This window comes from Falco naumanni, chromosome 5 (genome assembly GCF_017639655.2).
Source record: "Falco naumanni isolate bFalNau1 chromosome 5, bFalNau1.pat, whole genome shotgun sequence".
Taxonomy (NCBI): domain Eukaryota; kingdom Metazoa; phylum Chordata; class Aves; order Falconiformes; family Falconidae; genus Falco; species Falco naumanni.
Window position 1 is genome coordinate 56,642,065 of NC_054058.1, and position 13,874 is coordinate 56,655,938.

Consider the following 13,874-nt stretch of genomic DNA (forward strand, 5'->3'; position numbering starts at 1 on the left):
TTTTTTTTTAATAGAAGTTACTACAGCTGGCTTTGCTTCCCTCGAGGACAGCTGGTCTCTTTTAAGTAATACCTCCTGACACAACACATACACAGGGCACGTTGCCTATGTGAAATGCATGCTGAGGATTCTCACACTTAGTCTTGGAATGGGAGAAATACCACAGCATTATTTCATTCACATCTCACATGCATATGTATATCTGTGATGAGTACAAAGAACAACAGCGGTTTCCTTCAAAATCAGTTCAAGTATCCAGGATTACTGAGTTTCTTTGTTATGACTGTAAAATGAGGATAGAAATTAAGGTATATTACACCAGGGGAGACATCTGGGCTCATGGGAGTAGGAGGGGGAGCAGCAATTACAACTAAACTCATTTGGCTTATTACAGCTAAACTTTGGGGTCAGTGGGGTGCTATTTCTGGAATTTGCTGATTCAGACAAAGTTCAGGGGCGGGGGGAAGCTGGAGGTCCCAAGTTGGCAGGGATCCCAAGGAAAATCTGCCCTATTTCCAGTCAGCCCAACCAGTCTGCCCCCAGATAATTTGCTTGGTAAACACTTGAGGATCTGAGAATTTGGAAGCCCCCACCAAGTCCTCTGCCCACCAAGCCTCTGAGGCTGGCCAAAACCTGATCAGTCCCAGGCCTCCAGTTTGTACCACTCACAGAGAGCCCAGCAGATGGGCTGACCTCAATCTAGGCTCTGTAAACTTGACCTGCAGGGAAATTTGAAAGTGTCTTGTATTTCAAACAAGAGTGACAACAAACTTAAAATAAATGCCTTCTTATAAGCAAAATGATGTTTCTTCATCCAGATAGAAGTAGAACTGGAAGAGGTTGGAAATTTTAGACCTTTCTGACAGATTTCTTCAAAAACATTATCCATTCCCAACTCTTAGACAGGAAGAAGGAAATAAAATATGTTTTTGTATATCTGGGCAGGGCCATCTTTTGTGACAATATAGAGAAAGATTAGCATTCTAGTTTTTGCAGAGATTCTGGTGAATAAATATGCAGGCACACTTTCTCTTTTTCTTTTTTTTTATTTAATAATATAGTTTCCATTGAGAAATCCAAAGTATTAAATAATACTCCAGTACAAAAATAAAGTCCTCAAGATAAAAACTTCCGTACTACTACCTCCAAATAAATAAAATTACATTCAGACACATTGAAATGATTCAGTACATAAAAAATATAGAATGTCTCAGAATCAATGAGTTGAAGTTAACTCAGTGCAATAGAGTTAGTCACGTTTCCTGGAGCTGCTAGTAGCTTAGCCTCCTGGTAACTTCAGTGCATAACAACAATTGTCAGCAATTAATCATCACTCCCCAGTTCATAAAAGTGCTTCAGCATTTGCTCATCTTTAAGCATGTCTAGTTGCTTGATTTGGATTTAGATATGCTTAGAAGTAAGCAGATACGAATGTATTCCTTAGTACAGAAACTTCCCCATCTTGGTGCTTGCATATCCATGCCAAACAGATGAATGATGAGACTAGTCTTCTAATATCCCTCTCTCAAGACTGCACCAGATGGAAAGCTGGGTACTGTATCATGTAATTTCAGGATTTCCATATGGGAACTGGGTAAACATTGCCTCATTCTGTATTTTCAGGTCAGCAAACATATAACAGATAGACAGGATTTTAAGACGAAGTCATTTCTTACATAGTAGTAGGAGGTATAAATACTTTGACTGGTGTTACTTTATAAATAATTATTTAAAATATTTAAATATTAATAAATAAATGTATAAAAACTAAATAAAAAGATTGAAATAAAAAATGTGCATCATAAAATTTGCACAATAACTCAGTACAGAAGGTCACGTGATGTCATTAACATTTGCACTTCTTCTGAAACTGGCTCCTTTTCCTTTTGAGAGGAGCTGAAGGCTCCAGCTTTTGTAAGACACTGAAGAGCTCATTTGCAGCTTTGCGTTGAATTTTCAAGTCACTCATCTGTTATAAGAAACAAAAGGAGTGAAGGTCATGCCAAGAGCTATCCTGTTTACTGATCACATCCTACAAGCCACAGTGCTACCACGGTAAACCAGATGGACAGCTGCAGTTTCCAATTACTCTACTACCTAATTCCTACAACAAAGAGCCACTTTGTCACAGATTTTTGTTTTCCACTTTCTGTGCTACTTTGCAACATGTCACAAATGAGCTATATTTTGTGAAACAGAACTACTCTGTAGTTATTGCAATGGTATATGAGATACCTGCAAGCAGCTAATACTGCTGAGGTATTGGCCGTGCACCTCTGCAGAGGTCGGTGGTTTGTGTCATTGGCACTCACTTGATAAACCTCCAAAACCCGTGGAGGCGTGCTGTAGCCGGGCACAACTTTCCCACCCAATTTCTAAACCACAAACAGGCATGTCAGTGGCAGTTCTGGTGGGCAGACAATGCGGCAGTGCTGCTAGCACCTCTGTGCCAGACTCCAGCAGGACTCGGGGAGGGCAGCCCCCACACTGACACCCCACACCACAGACCTGCAGCAGACCCTGAAGCCGGAAACATTAGGTTTTCCAGTGTGAACTAAGCTAGATGGGGGTTACCAGACAGGTTGCTGAAGCATTATCGGCTTGAGTCATATTTAAATTTCAACTGGAAAATACAGTGTCATGAGCCTTGGAGGCAGAGGAAGAGGGTTACCTGAAGCTTTGTCAGGTCCATGAGGTCTTTCATCTTCTTTAAGCCATCAGGAAGGCTATTTTTCAGAGTATAGAGCTCCTCAGATATGTGCCTGATGTGCGCCTTTGACTTGTCAGTCTTCTCAAGCATTTCCAAGTACATGGAAACAATCTGGCTCAGGATTATCCTTTTTTCATTTCTCTGTTGAAAAATAGTCAGAAAGAAAGGTCTGTGAGTGGCCATCAGTAGGAAAATGAATGAAGCTAAAAAGCAGCATGCAGGGGGTTTCACTGCCACTTGAAACAGGATGATAAAGGAGATACTGCAACTCATCTATGGGGCTTGGCTGTACCTCAGGATCAGTTCATGGTGCAGTATAAAGCACCCTGATCCTGTGGGAAGCCTTTTTATGAGGATTGTTTTCACATTTCCAAGCCACCAAAGTGGCCTCTGCTTGTGTTCATTTTACTCCAGCTAGTTACACTGGCCCTAGGAGCTGCTTTGTACCAAAAGTGCCCTGCAAAGCACCTGAGATGCTTTGTCATGTCTGATTCTGACTCACCTCTGTCCAGTTTGTCAGTTTGTCCACAAAAATAGGTCCACCATCAGCTACATCTGAATTACTTGAGTTCTGTAATGAAGAACAAACATACATGTTATACAAACAATACTTATCGCAAGGCAAATTTGTGTTCTCTGGTAAGTTGAAGTCCACCAGTATGTAGTCCGTTGCCTCAGATTTACCCAGTCTTAGTAAAATCTCATATGGAACAAGAACAAAATAACTTTACTAAAAAACTACAATTCATAAAACTGGAGAATAGCCCAGTAGCCCACAGTCAGGCATGGGAATACACAAGGTTAGTGGGCTATGAGAGGCTTGCAGGGATGGAGTTTAACCATCAGATGTTAGACACACACTGTGGCAGATTCTAGGAAACAAAGAGCAATACAATTCTTCTACCAAGGAAAGGTAAACTGAATCATTTCCTCTTCTGTCTGTGTCTTTTTTTTTTTTTTTCTTTCTGTATACAACAGTCACTGTTTCCTTTTTCGTCTGCTCAGTAATTTAAATACAGTAAGTGCAAAGGGAAAACTTGCAGGGCAACAGAAACCTCCTAGGCTGATTGGCTCCCCATGCTGAGCGCATTGCCAAATCTTGTTTTGCTGCTTTTCTGAAAGGTGGGGAGCACCTGCTATGGACCGGAGTTTTTAATGTCAGTGCAAGAAGTTCACTACAGCTCAGGATCTCTCTGACAGGGTTATATATATTCTAGTGAGAATCTCTCTGATCTATGCTAATGGCAAATTTAGGGATATGATGCCACTTTTACAGCCAGTTTCCTATCAGTCTGCAAACACTGGAGCATCACACTAGGCTTCTTTGTGTGATACTTCAGGGTGATTCTTTGACTACTAAATTTCAACTTTCATATGTACAAAATTCTGACAAAATCAGAATTGAAAATAGAAGCAAACTCTTGCAGTTGCTTTCATGCATTTGAGGGGAAAAAAACCCCAAAAATGTATTGAGAATAAAAGCTGTAATTAGAAGGGACTCTAGGCACCTTTGGGAAGCACACTACTGCTACTACTACTAAATATGAGATACATTTGTTACAGCAAAAGTTCTTCTCCATTTTGTTTATATTGTTAACAAATACTAAATCCCCCATTAACATTACTAACCTAAAATTAAAAAAGTGTCAGTAAATTGCATCTAAATAAACTTAATCAAGATTCATTCCTTCATCATAAATTGCATTCAGATTTCTTGTTTTAAAACATTCCATGTAATCAAAGGCTGAATGGAGCTAGGAGAAGCTCTTGTGAAAGGAATAGTGCCCCTGAAATAAATGCATACTATATTAACTATGACTATTGAAAAACTGAGTCACATTAGTGAAGGAAGATAGCAAAACCAAAGAAATTGTCCATATTCTTGTTTAAAAGAAGGTATAACCAGAAAATTTGTTCCATTGAATATGTCAAGCACTGTTCAAGTCTGGACTGTACTAAAGCACAAGCAGAAGAAGAGAAAAGCAGTAGAAGACCATACTTACAAAGTCAGCTTTCAGTTGGTCTATATCATTTTCAAGTTGAGCAAGAATGGAACTATTTCCAAAACGTCCAAAACAAATCATGATGACAGACAGAACAAACAAGCTGTAGGTCTGGCAAGTCATTTTCTTGGCAATAGTTCAGTTAAAATGCTCAGATAGGTTCTGAGAGATGTCGATTCTAAGAGCAGTGAGCTTCAACTTCTAATAGTTAAATCTTCTATTAGAAGAAAGTAGACGAATGAACTTCATCTGCTTGTCAGTAGTATTTATACCTGGTCTTGAAAATTTTCATTTCGTCATCACAGGCTGTGTATATTTAGACAAGATAGTGTGAGATAAGAACCCTTCATTTTTGGCTAATCAAGGGAATCCCTCGAAAGCATCTTTCTTAAATCATGGTGCTGGAAAAATTTTCAGTGGTTCATTAATGGGTAACATTTACGTGGCAGATTCTGAAATTTCTTTTACACGTGGTTGTGGAAAAGGGGGAAATTATGATACTGATTGAGGAGTATGCATTGTGGCTTAAACATATTCTTACACGCTATTTGAAAAAAAATCATATCATGTGGTTAAAGGGTCAGTATAACAGTCAACTCATTTCTAGTATTCTTTTAAAGTAACCACTGAGATTGCCATGACATTCTTCAGTTACTTAGAGATCTAAATGTTATCCCTACCAGTGTCCTTTTGTGAAACACTATTTGCATTCTTTCTATGGTCTAAAGTGCATTTCTGCCTCTTTCTCATTCTTCATCTCTGGATTCAAATCAGACTCGGGGAAAATGAGGTTCAGCATGGATGCAATGATGCATCATATTAAATTCCTCTATGGCTGTCTACCATCTGCCAGAGCAGGGTATTTAGTACTCAAAACACTCATTTCTCCTTGGCAATAATTAAAGTTTCCCACCTGCCCATTCATTGGCACTTAGGTGGGTAGAATATGAAAACAGAAAAACATGGATGAAAAAAAGTCCAGCTGAGGAAGACAGACAGGAAAGTCTCCAAGTGCATACAGCCCCATGAAACAACTGTCTTGAGGATAGCTGGGGAAAGGTTTTTGTATAGGAACTGAACTCCACTTTGATAGGTCTCATGGGAAAAGAGCTTACTGTGAAAAGTCTTATGAAGAAATCAGACTAATATTACGCTGTAGTATACGAATGCAGGGTGGGCAGGACCCTACAAGGGAAAGAAAGAAGGAGCCCATAGGGAAAAAGAAAGAGAGAGGATCAGGAAGAGGGCATTTGTGGGCTCAGTTCACACAGGCTGCAGTGCAGGATGTCTATAGCTCATCAGAAATGTATGAGAACTGGTCCACAACAGGTATGATTTGAGCTCTCCAGCACAGCCCCAGATGGTTCTTTGGGTATTCTTTGCAAGAAGCTAGCCCCTTCACCAGCAGCATCTCCTATCTCAGCAAATGATCACTAACACCACCAAACATTTTTCATCTGCAGCTTGAAAAAGGACCTCCACCTGTGCAATAGATCAACTACTATGATTGCAAACAGGGAATTGTCATTTTGCAGAAGCAAGAATTAAATTTCGCCAGCAATTGCAAGCCCAAAAGCTGCATGCTGAAACTCCCTGGGAATAACAGCATAGACAGATGGCACACATCTCACAACAGGTGCAGTACTGCGCAAGAATTAGGGCTATAATCTGCTTGGGGTAGTAGCACTATGCAATGCCCATCTTGGGTTTAGTTTAGGAAATTAAAACTAGTTAAGCAATAACTTGATTGCTAGAAGTGTTGCCATGGAGGTAAGGTGCTAATGTTATTCAAGGATGCTTCAAAGCACTGTAAAACATGCAAAATTATCATGCCTGCCCATGGCAGAGGGGTTGGACTAGACAATCTTCAAATGTCCCTTCCAACCCAAACCATTCTGATTCTATGATAGAGATTGGAATCATAGAATCATTTAGGTTGGAAAAGACCATTAAGATCATCAAGGCCAACCATTAACTTAGCACTGCCATGTCCACCACTAAACCATGTTCCTAAGTGTCACATCTACACATCTTTTAAATACCTCCAGGGATGGTGGCAAAATGGAGGTCCCACCAAGATTCAAAGTGGACTCACAAATTATCAGCATGCTGAACAAACTTATTGGTAACGTTAAAACATCTGCATTGCTTTGCAAGGCAAGCACAGTCAAATGGCATGTTGTGGCACAGCTAAATGTAGTTTTAAATATACAGGAAAACCAAGCATATTTTACAAGATGGGAGATGTGCTGAGGCACATCAACTGGCCATGAGCCTATGGAGCAATTCTTTGGCAAAGTGTTGGAAGGGAGATGTCAAGTGGTAGAAGAAAAATTATTCCTGTTACATATGGCACTCTTCATGCTGTCAGAAACATAGAACTGGAAGAAGGACTGGGTCATCAAGCTCAATTTTTACCATTACAGGTTCATATTTGAGCAGCATTTTCCTGTTGAATTATTAGGGTGCGCAAAGAAGAATGGCTAGTTAGGAGTTAGGGAAAGACTCTAACAGCTCAGTCTTTCTAACGTGTTGAGGACATATAGCAACACAACTGAACACAACTAGTTGTAATTATCCAGCCAGGCAGAAGGTATAATTCCAGGAGCTGAAAGATTAAGTCAGTAACACTGCCCTCCTCTGCAGTGAACCATTCATCCAGAGTGACTGCACTGCGTTACACTGGCTCATTAGTCCGCTCAGACACACATCTCATTCACAGCAGGCTGTACCTCTCAGGTGACCTCCCTTTGGTTTGCCATTACTTTTAAGAACAGGAGGATGAAACACCAGAAAGCAAGGATTTTCCCAGCTCACCTCTTGTAAATACTGGTTGAAGTTTAGGGGGGTTATATGACTGATTTTATCTCCTCACTTTTCAGAGGAGGCCACTGTCAAGCATCCAGTTGTGCAAGTAAGAAAACTGGACACACAGAGCAATGGGATGATTCATGATCATTCAGCATATAAGAAAGGCAAATCTAGGAGTACAGATAAGGTCTCCAGTCCCATTGTAATCTTTTGCCCACTAAGCAGAGCTGCAAGTATTATATCATAAACTGAGGCAAGAAATTAAACAAAGATCAAAGAAGGAAGCCATGACAGAAGCATAGAATCATTTAGGTTGGAAAAGACCTTTAAGATCATCATTCCAACTGTTAACCTGGGACTGCCAAGCCCATCACTGAACCATGTCACTAAGTACCACATCTACACTTTTTTTTAAACACCTCCAGGGATGGGGATGCCACCACCTCTCTGGGCAGCCTGTTCCAATGCTTCGATACCCTGTCAGTGAAGAAATTTTTCCTAATACCCAACCTAAAGCTCCTCTGGTGCAACTTGAGGCCATTTCTTCTTGTCACTACTTATCTAGGAGAAGGTACCAACCCCCACGTGCCTACAGCCTCCTGTCAGGTAGTTGTAGAAAGCAATAAGATCCCCCCTGAGCCTCCTCTTCATCAGACAACCCCAGTTCCCCCAGCCACTCCCCATAAGAGTGGTGCTTTAGACACTGCACAAGGTTTGTTGCCCCCATGACGTCTGGCTCTGTCATGCTATTTTCTGAATACAGGTACCCTCTCCTGCCTGTGGAGGCTAGATTCAGTCCTTTGGCTCATCTCCGCATCCAGATTCTCACACAAAGGGTTGAATGTTCGGTAGCAAATCATCAGCTGGACAGAAACATATTCTAATACAGAAATATAAGATCCCTTTTCCAAATCCTTTATATTTGAATAAATGGTACCATGTTAATGTCGACATGCTCATCTCATAATATTCTCTTCTAATGACACACAACATCACCTCTCTCCAAATCATTTTGAATCTAGGTAACAGTCTACAGCAGATGGTTAGAATTTGGGGGTCCTTAAGTGCCAGAGGTCCTGCACCCCTCTCAGCCTTCTTCTGCTTCCCATTCCACCCAAAAGTAATGAAACAGATTGCTATTGTCCAGTGCATGTTGTGTTGCCCAAGAACAGTGAACAGACAGGTTGTGAGGAAGACTCAGGTTCAGATGGCTCCTCTCCACTGCCTTTCCTGAGCATCAACATGGTTACAAATAAAATAGGGGGTATCCTGCAGAGATCTGCCCTTTACGAGGCAGAGCCAAGGGCCTAAGAGCACCCAATTTTTTATCCATGTTCCTTAGTAGATATCTAAGATATCTAGTGCATGCTGGAGGGGACTGAACACTCAGCACTAACAAGCTCTTCACCTGAGCACTAGTTGTAATCTAGCTGAAAGAGATGCCAGAATAGTACTGAAAAGCCTTGTGCTGCATAGAATTGAAGTGGTCCTTCTGTGTGGGTCCATAGTCACAGCTGGACTGTCATCTGTTCCAAACACAGTAGGAAATGAAACCAAGGCTTGTTTTTTTTTTCCTTTTTTTTTTTTTTTTTCATTTTGCTGCCTGGAAGTCATCTGACTCTTCATGCAAAGCAGAGGTTTCACACCCTTGTGTTCATACAACACCTTACACCAATTACCCGATGATGTCTTTGCAAAGTCATGTCAGATTTCGCTATGACCACTGATTAAAGGTTTTCCCCTTTCATTTTTTTGTTTTATGCATACTTCTCAGCGTGCTGGCTGGGTGGTTAGTAAGGAACTGCCCTTACCAGCCTGGCACATCTCCGCCAGACTTTCATTTCTCTAAAACTCAGTGGCTTCCTCTGTTACCACTGCCCAAGGAAAGCAGCTCAGGGTTGGAAAACCCTGTCTGAGTTGTCATTCTGGCCTTACATCACACTTTACCTCTTAGCCCGCCTTTCTTATAAAGCAGCAATAATTCCTTTATTTCCTTCTTCACAATGCTGGGGGATGGTTTAAAGAGTTGAAGTGACTAAAGTTTGCATATACATTGTACCAGTGCTATGCAATTACTAAATATTGTCATGCATGTTACCACTACCTGCAAAATAGATGTCTTGATCATCAAGCTTAATGACTTTGCAACTGACCCTTATGAATGCACTGGAAGACTAACATTTTTCCCTAGCACAAAAATACCCCACCACTCTCCTACAGACATGGGTATGTTTCATTGGCACTACACATTGTGGAAGATGTAGTTGTGTACTCCTTGTGATCACCAGACCTCTGTAGTGTAAAGGATCTTTCCAAATGATCATTAGGGGTAATGTTGGTGACACAAAAAAGTTACTTTGTTTTACAAGAAAAAAATTCTGGGGCAGGGGGAAGTTCTAAAATTCTCAAAATGAACTGATTTGACAAGAGGGAACAGCCTCGTGTTGTGGCAGGGGAGGTTTAGATTAGATATTAAGAAAAATTTCTTCAACAAATGGGTTGTTAAAACATTGGAACAGGCTGCTCAGAGAGGTGGTGGCATCACCATCCCGGGAGGTATTTAAAAGATGTGTAGTTGTGGACTTATGGACTTAGGGACATGGTTTAGTGGTGGACCTGGATGTACTCAGTTAAAGGTTGGACTCAATGATTTTAAAGGTCCTTTCCAACCTAAATGATCCATGATTCTATGACATTTTTCTAAACAAATTACTCTACCCTGCCCATTCCAAGCACTTTTTGGAAATGCTGTAGTTTGCGAGAACTGGAAAACCAGCTTGTACCATCTGAAATACGACACAAGGAAAACCCTTTAGCCTCTATTACAAACTCCTGTCTGCATGCAGCTAGCAATGGGAAAATGTATAGTATTGATCCTTCTTTCCACTCACAAAATTTCTCACACACATTAGCTGCTGAGTCTTCCAAAGAAAGCGAAGGAAGAGAAAACTAAGGCCCAGTGGGGTTAGACATCTAGAGAGACAGATGTCCAGGTAGGTAATGAGCTGATGAGTACAACTTTAAGTGATTAGAATGTAAGTACAAAATTATTAAAAACATGGTATCTTGACTGACACAAGATATCTGTTTCATACTTCCCTTCAGAATTTGAAAACCCCATGCAGGACAGAAAAAAAAAAAAGTTTATAGGCCGGGAAAACCTTTCCCCACAAAACAGTAATGATTACTTTCTGAATTAGCAAGAGGAAATAACTGCCCTCTCATGGTCTGAGAACTCATCCATCCTGTAAGTAGGAGTTCCCACTTTGCCCAGGAAGAAGAGGATAGCTGTGAAAGCTCTTCTGGGCTGGCCTTTCTCACACAGTATTGTGAACTCTTTGGCCACTCCTAACTGTATGACCATCACCTCTGTATCATCTGGAGACTCCAGTAATACCATAATATGAATATTCAGGACTCCTTTTAAAAAAAAAATTCTGGAGTATATGGAAAAAGTAACAAATACTTTTCTCAGAACATCTGTCCCAATTGAGAGCAGTTAATGTCCCTATTCATGAAAATGATCGTAAGGCTGTCCCCCTTCCCTTTCCTTGATATGGGGAATTCTGAGACGGGAAAGAAGGACCTATGTCATCTGTTTTCTCGTTGCTGATTGTGCATGGACAGCAATATGTAACAGACACTAAAGGGTCCTCCTTGTCTCTTGTGCCATATTTCGCGTTGATATAAACCAGTTTTCCACCTCTCAAAAAAACAGTCTGCATGTACAATTTTTTAAGAAACTATGAGGTACCAGAGGGAGTTAACCATGAGAAAGGTGCAATTCTAAAATGTTATTTTTCTTGTATTTTTCTATGGAAAAAATGATGGCATTGTAGTAGACAGTGATGGAGAAATATGGTGTGCATTTTTACTCCATGCTTCTACTGTTTGGAGTCTTTTCACATATCTAACTCCTGATTGAAATCTATTACCCATAAAATAGAATAAAATGTCAAATCTTTTTCAATTTTAGTTTAAGCCCATATACACAGAAAAGCAGCACAACTGTTGGCACAGCAGCAGCCCAAAGTATGGCTGGTGTTACATAAAATACCTCCTGTACTGTGATCACAGAGTGTTTATGGGTTTTTCCACATAAAACTTTCTTGTTTTCACCAGCTCTTCTTCATTCTTCCAAGAAGAATAAAACACTTACTCTTGAAAGTTTTCTGTTTTCAGCACCACAATATCCTTTGGACGTACTGCCAGTTCTGAGCATTATTTCATGAATGTTACAATATTTATTTCCTTTCTAAAGCCTGAGCTTCTTGTCCTATGTGATTTTGTGAATCTCAGGGTTTATTTTAGAGTTTTGGGGTTGGAATTTTTTTCTAATCACTTTTTAATCATCATGGTTGCACAGAAAAGTTTGAAAGCAAGAACTTCTAAAAGCATAATAAGGCAAATAGAAAAAACCCCATTTAAACGTAATTGTTTCAAGGTTCTTCCTAAAAGACCTTTGAAATACTTCTGCCCAGGCTTTAGAGGCACTAGCAGCACCTACGATGTTCATATTGCTGATTTTAAATGTTAAAGATGCAATGTTAGCAATTTAATGCTATCAGTACAACATATTGTCTTCAGATAAGGCTCTTTGTGCCTTGGTGGGTGTAAAGTCTTCTACAAAATAAAGATATATTTTATTAAAATATTTCTCCCCAAAGTGATCTTCCAAGGTTTTCTAATTCTTCTCTAATAGCACTGCTTTTTGTAAGACCAGCACACTAGTATTTCTGTTTCCATTTTCCATGAATATTTACACTAGTTTTAAGGTTACATTTTAATTCACTCTAAGAAAACTAATTCATTAAGAAAATAATTCAATTTTAATTTGGCCTGACTCTGTTCTGTGGTTCTGACTTGATGCTGTTTCCTGTGAATATACATGCATATGTCTACCTTTGCCGTACACTGATAGAAAAAACATCACATTTTACTCACAATGTCTTTCCCCAATTCCCAGTAAATGAGAGTATGTTTTCCTCTATATATTAACTCTCCGTTCAGAGACCTCTGCTATTTTCAGTCTACTATCAAGTTTCATTTTCACAGGATCAGATCCACCTTCAAAAGAAGCCAAAAAGACATTTGAACTTCCGCATCCAGGTATCTGAAATAATACTTCCTGGTGCCTTTTCAAAAGGAGAAAAGACAAAAGGATGCTCATCTTGGATCAGCTGTCAGTTTCTGCGTGTGCTGGGTGAACCCAGTTAGGGATCTTCATTGACTTTATCAGAGGCTAGCTTGCAAACTCCCCAAATAACATGGAATCTGCTGAAAATTCTTTGCAGGTTGATAACACTGGAAATCATAGGCCCCTGATCAACCTAATACTTTCCATAAATTCTCAATAGTATATCCAAATGGTACTTTTCAGAGTTTCAACCTGTCAGTGAGCCAAGCCCACTCATCTTCCTCCCATTATGCTTACGGAGTTTTCTCCACATGTTGTGTTTTGTCATTCATTCCTTCTCCTTATGTTGATTTTCTGCATTGTGGGCTTTTATTTGCATTGGAGGTTTTTGGTCCAATTTTTAGCAAGGAATTCAAGTGCCATTCAAGTTTTCGTTGTACAGATGCATTTCTTTTCACAGTTTAAGTACCTTCATCCTACAAGACACATTTATTGTTGGAAATTAGTACTCATAATTAAATTTGGAGGAAAATTCTAGTGAAAGCAATCCTGTAAAGCTTTAATTTCTTCTTGGGTATTCTAAATTGAAATGTGAGTATTTGGGGGGAAAATCCGGTCATTTTCACATGTTATCCCTTATGCAATCTATAATAGTTAAATATGTATGTACATGCAAACACCAGTGTGTAGGTGTGCACATATGTTGGAGGCTAGCTCAATGATCTGTTTCAAGCATCAGTAAGAAAATACTCATTAAATGTTTCAAACCAGCCTACAGTGTGGGCATTTTTTGTCATAACCATTTAGAGACATCCACAGGAGGTTTCCTAGCAGAAATCTGCTGCGAGGTGCAATCCTTTCTTCTAAAATGATCCAGGAGACAGTTTGGTGGGGATTCCCCTTGCCTGTCATTCTCTTTAGTGCCATTCATAATTGTGTGACTAAATAACCCAGTCATCTTTACTCACAGAAAAAAGCAAATCGGTATGTAGATTTGGTCCTACCTGTTACTGACATGCCTCCAGAACACTTATGAGCACACCAGAAATCACGCGTACAAGCAATCCATCCACAGATGACATTTTACTTAGAGCTGGACTTCCTGAGAGCAATTTGCTTGCAAAGACTTTCCAGTTTGATTCAGAATTTAAAGTGAAAGGAGAAATATGCAAGACCTTTGCTTTTTACTAGTTAAAAAATGAAGAAGTGCTTC

At 39.9% G+C, this 13,874-nt stretch overlaps 1 protein-coding gene across 1 annotated transcript; it reads right to left on the reverse strand.

Annotated features, from left to right (window-relative positions):
• Window positions 1-1,807: 1,807 nt before the first annotated feature.
• Window positions 1,808-4,894, reverse strand: IFNG (interferon gamma). The gene is made up of 4 exons (XM_040595710.1): window positions 4,714-4,894; window positions 3,213-3,281; window positions 2,672-2,851; window positions 1,808-1,969 (listed from the first exon to the last, which is right to left on the reverse strand). The coding sequence occupies exons 1-4, from the start codon at window positions 4,834-4,836 to the stop codon at window positions 1,847-1,849; spliced, it is 495 nt and encodes a 164-aa protein (XP_040451644.1). The 5' UTR covers window positions 4,837-4,894; the 3' UTR covers window positions 1,808-1,846.
• Window positions 4,895-13,874: the final 8,980 nt, after the last annotated feature.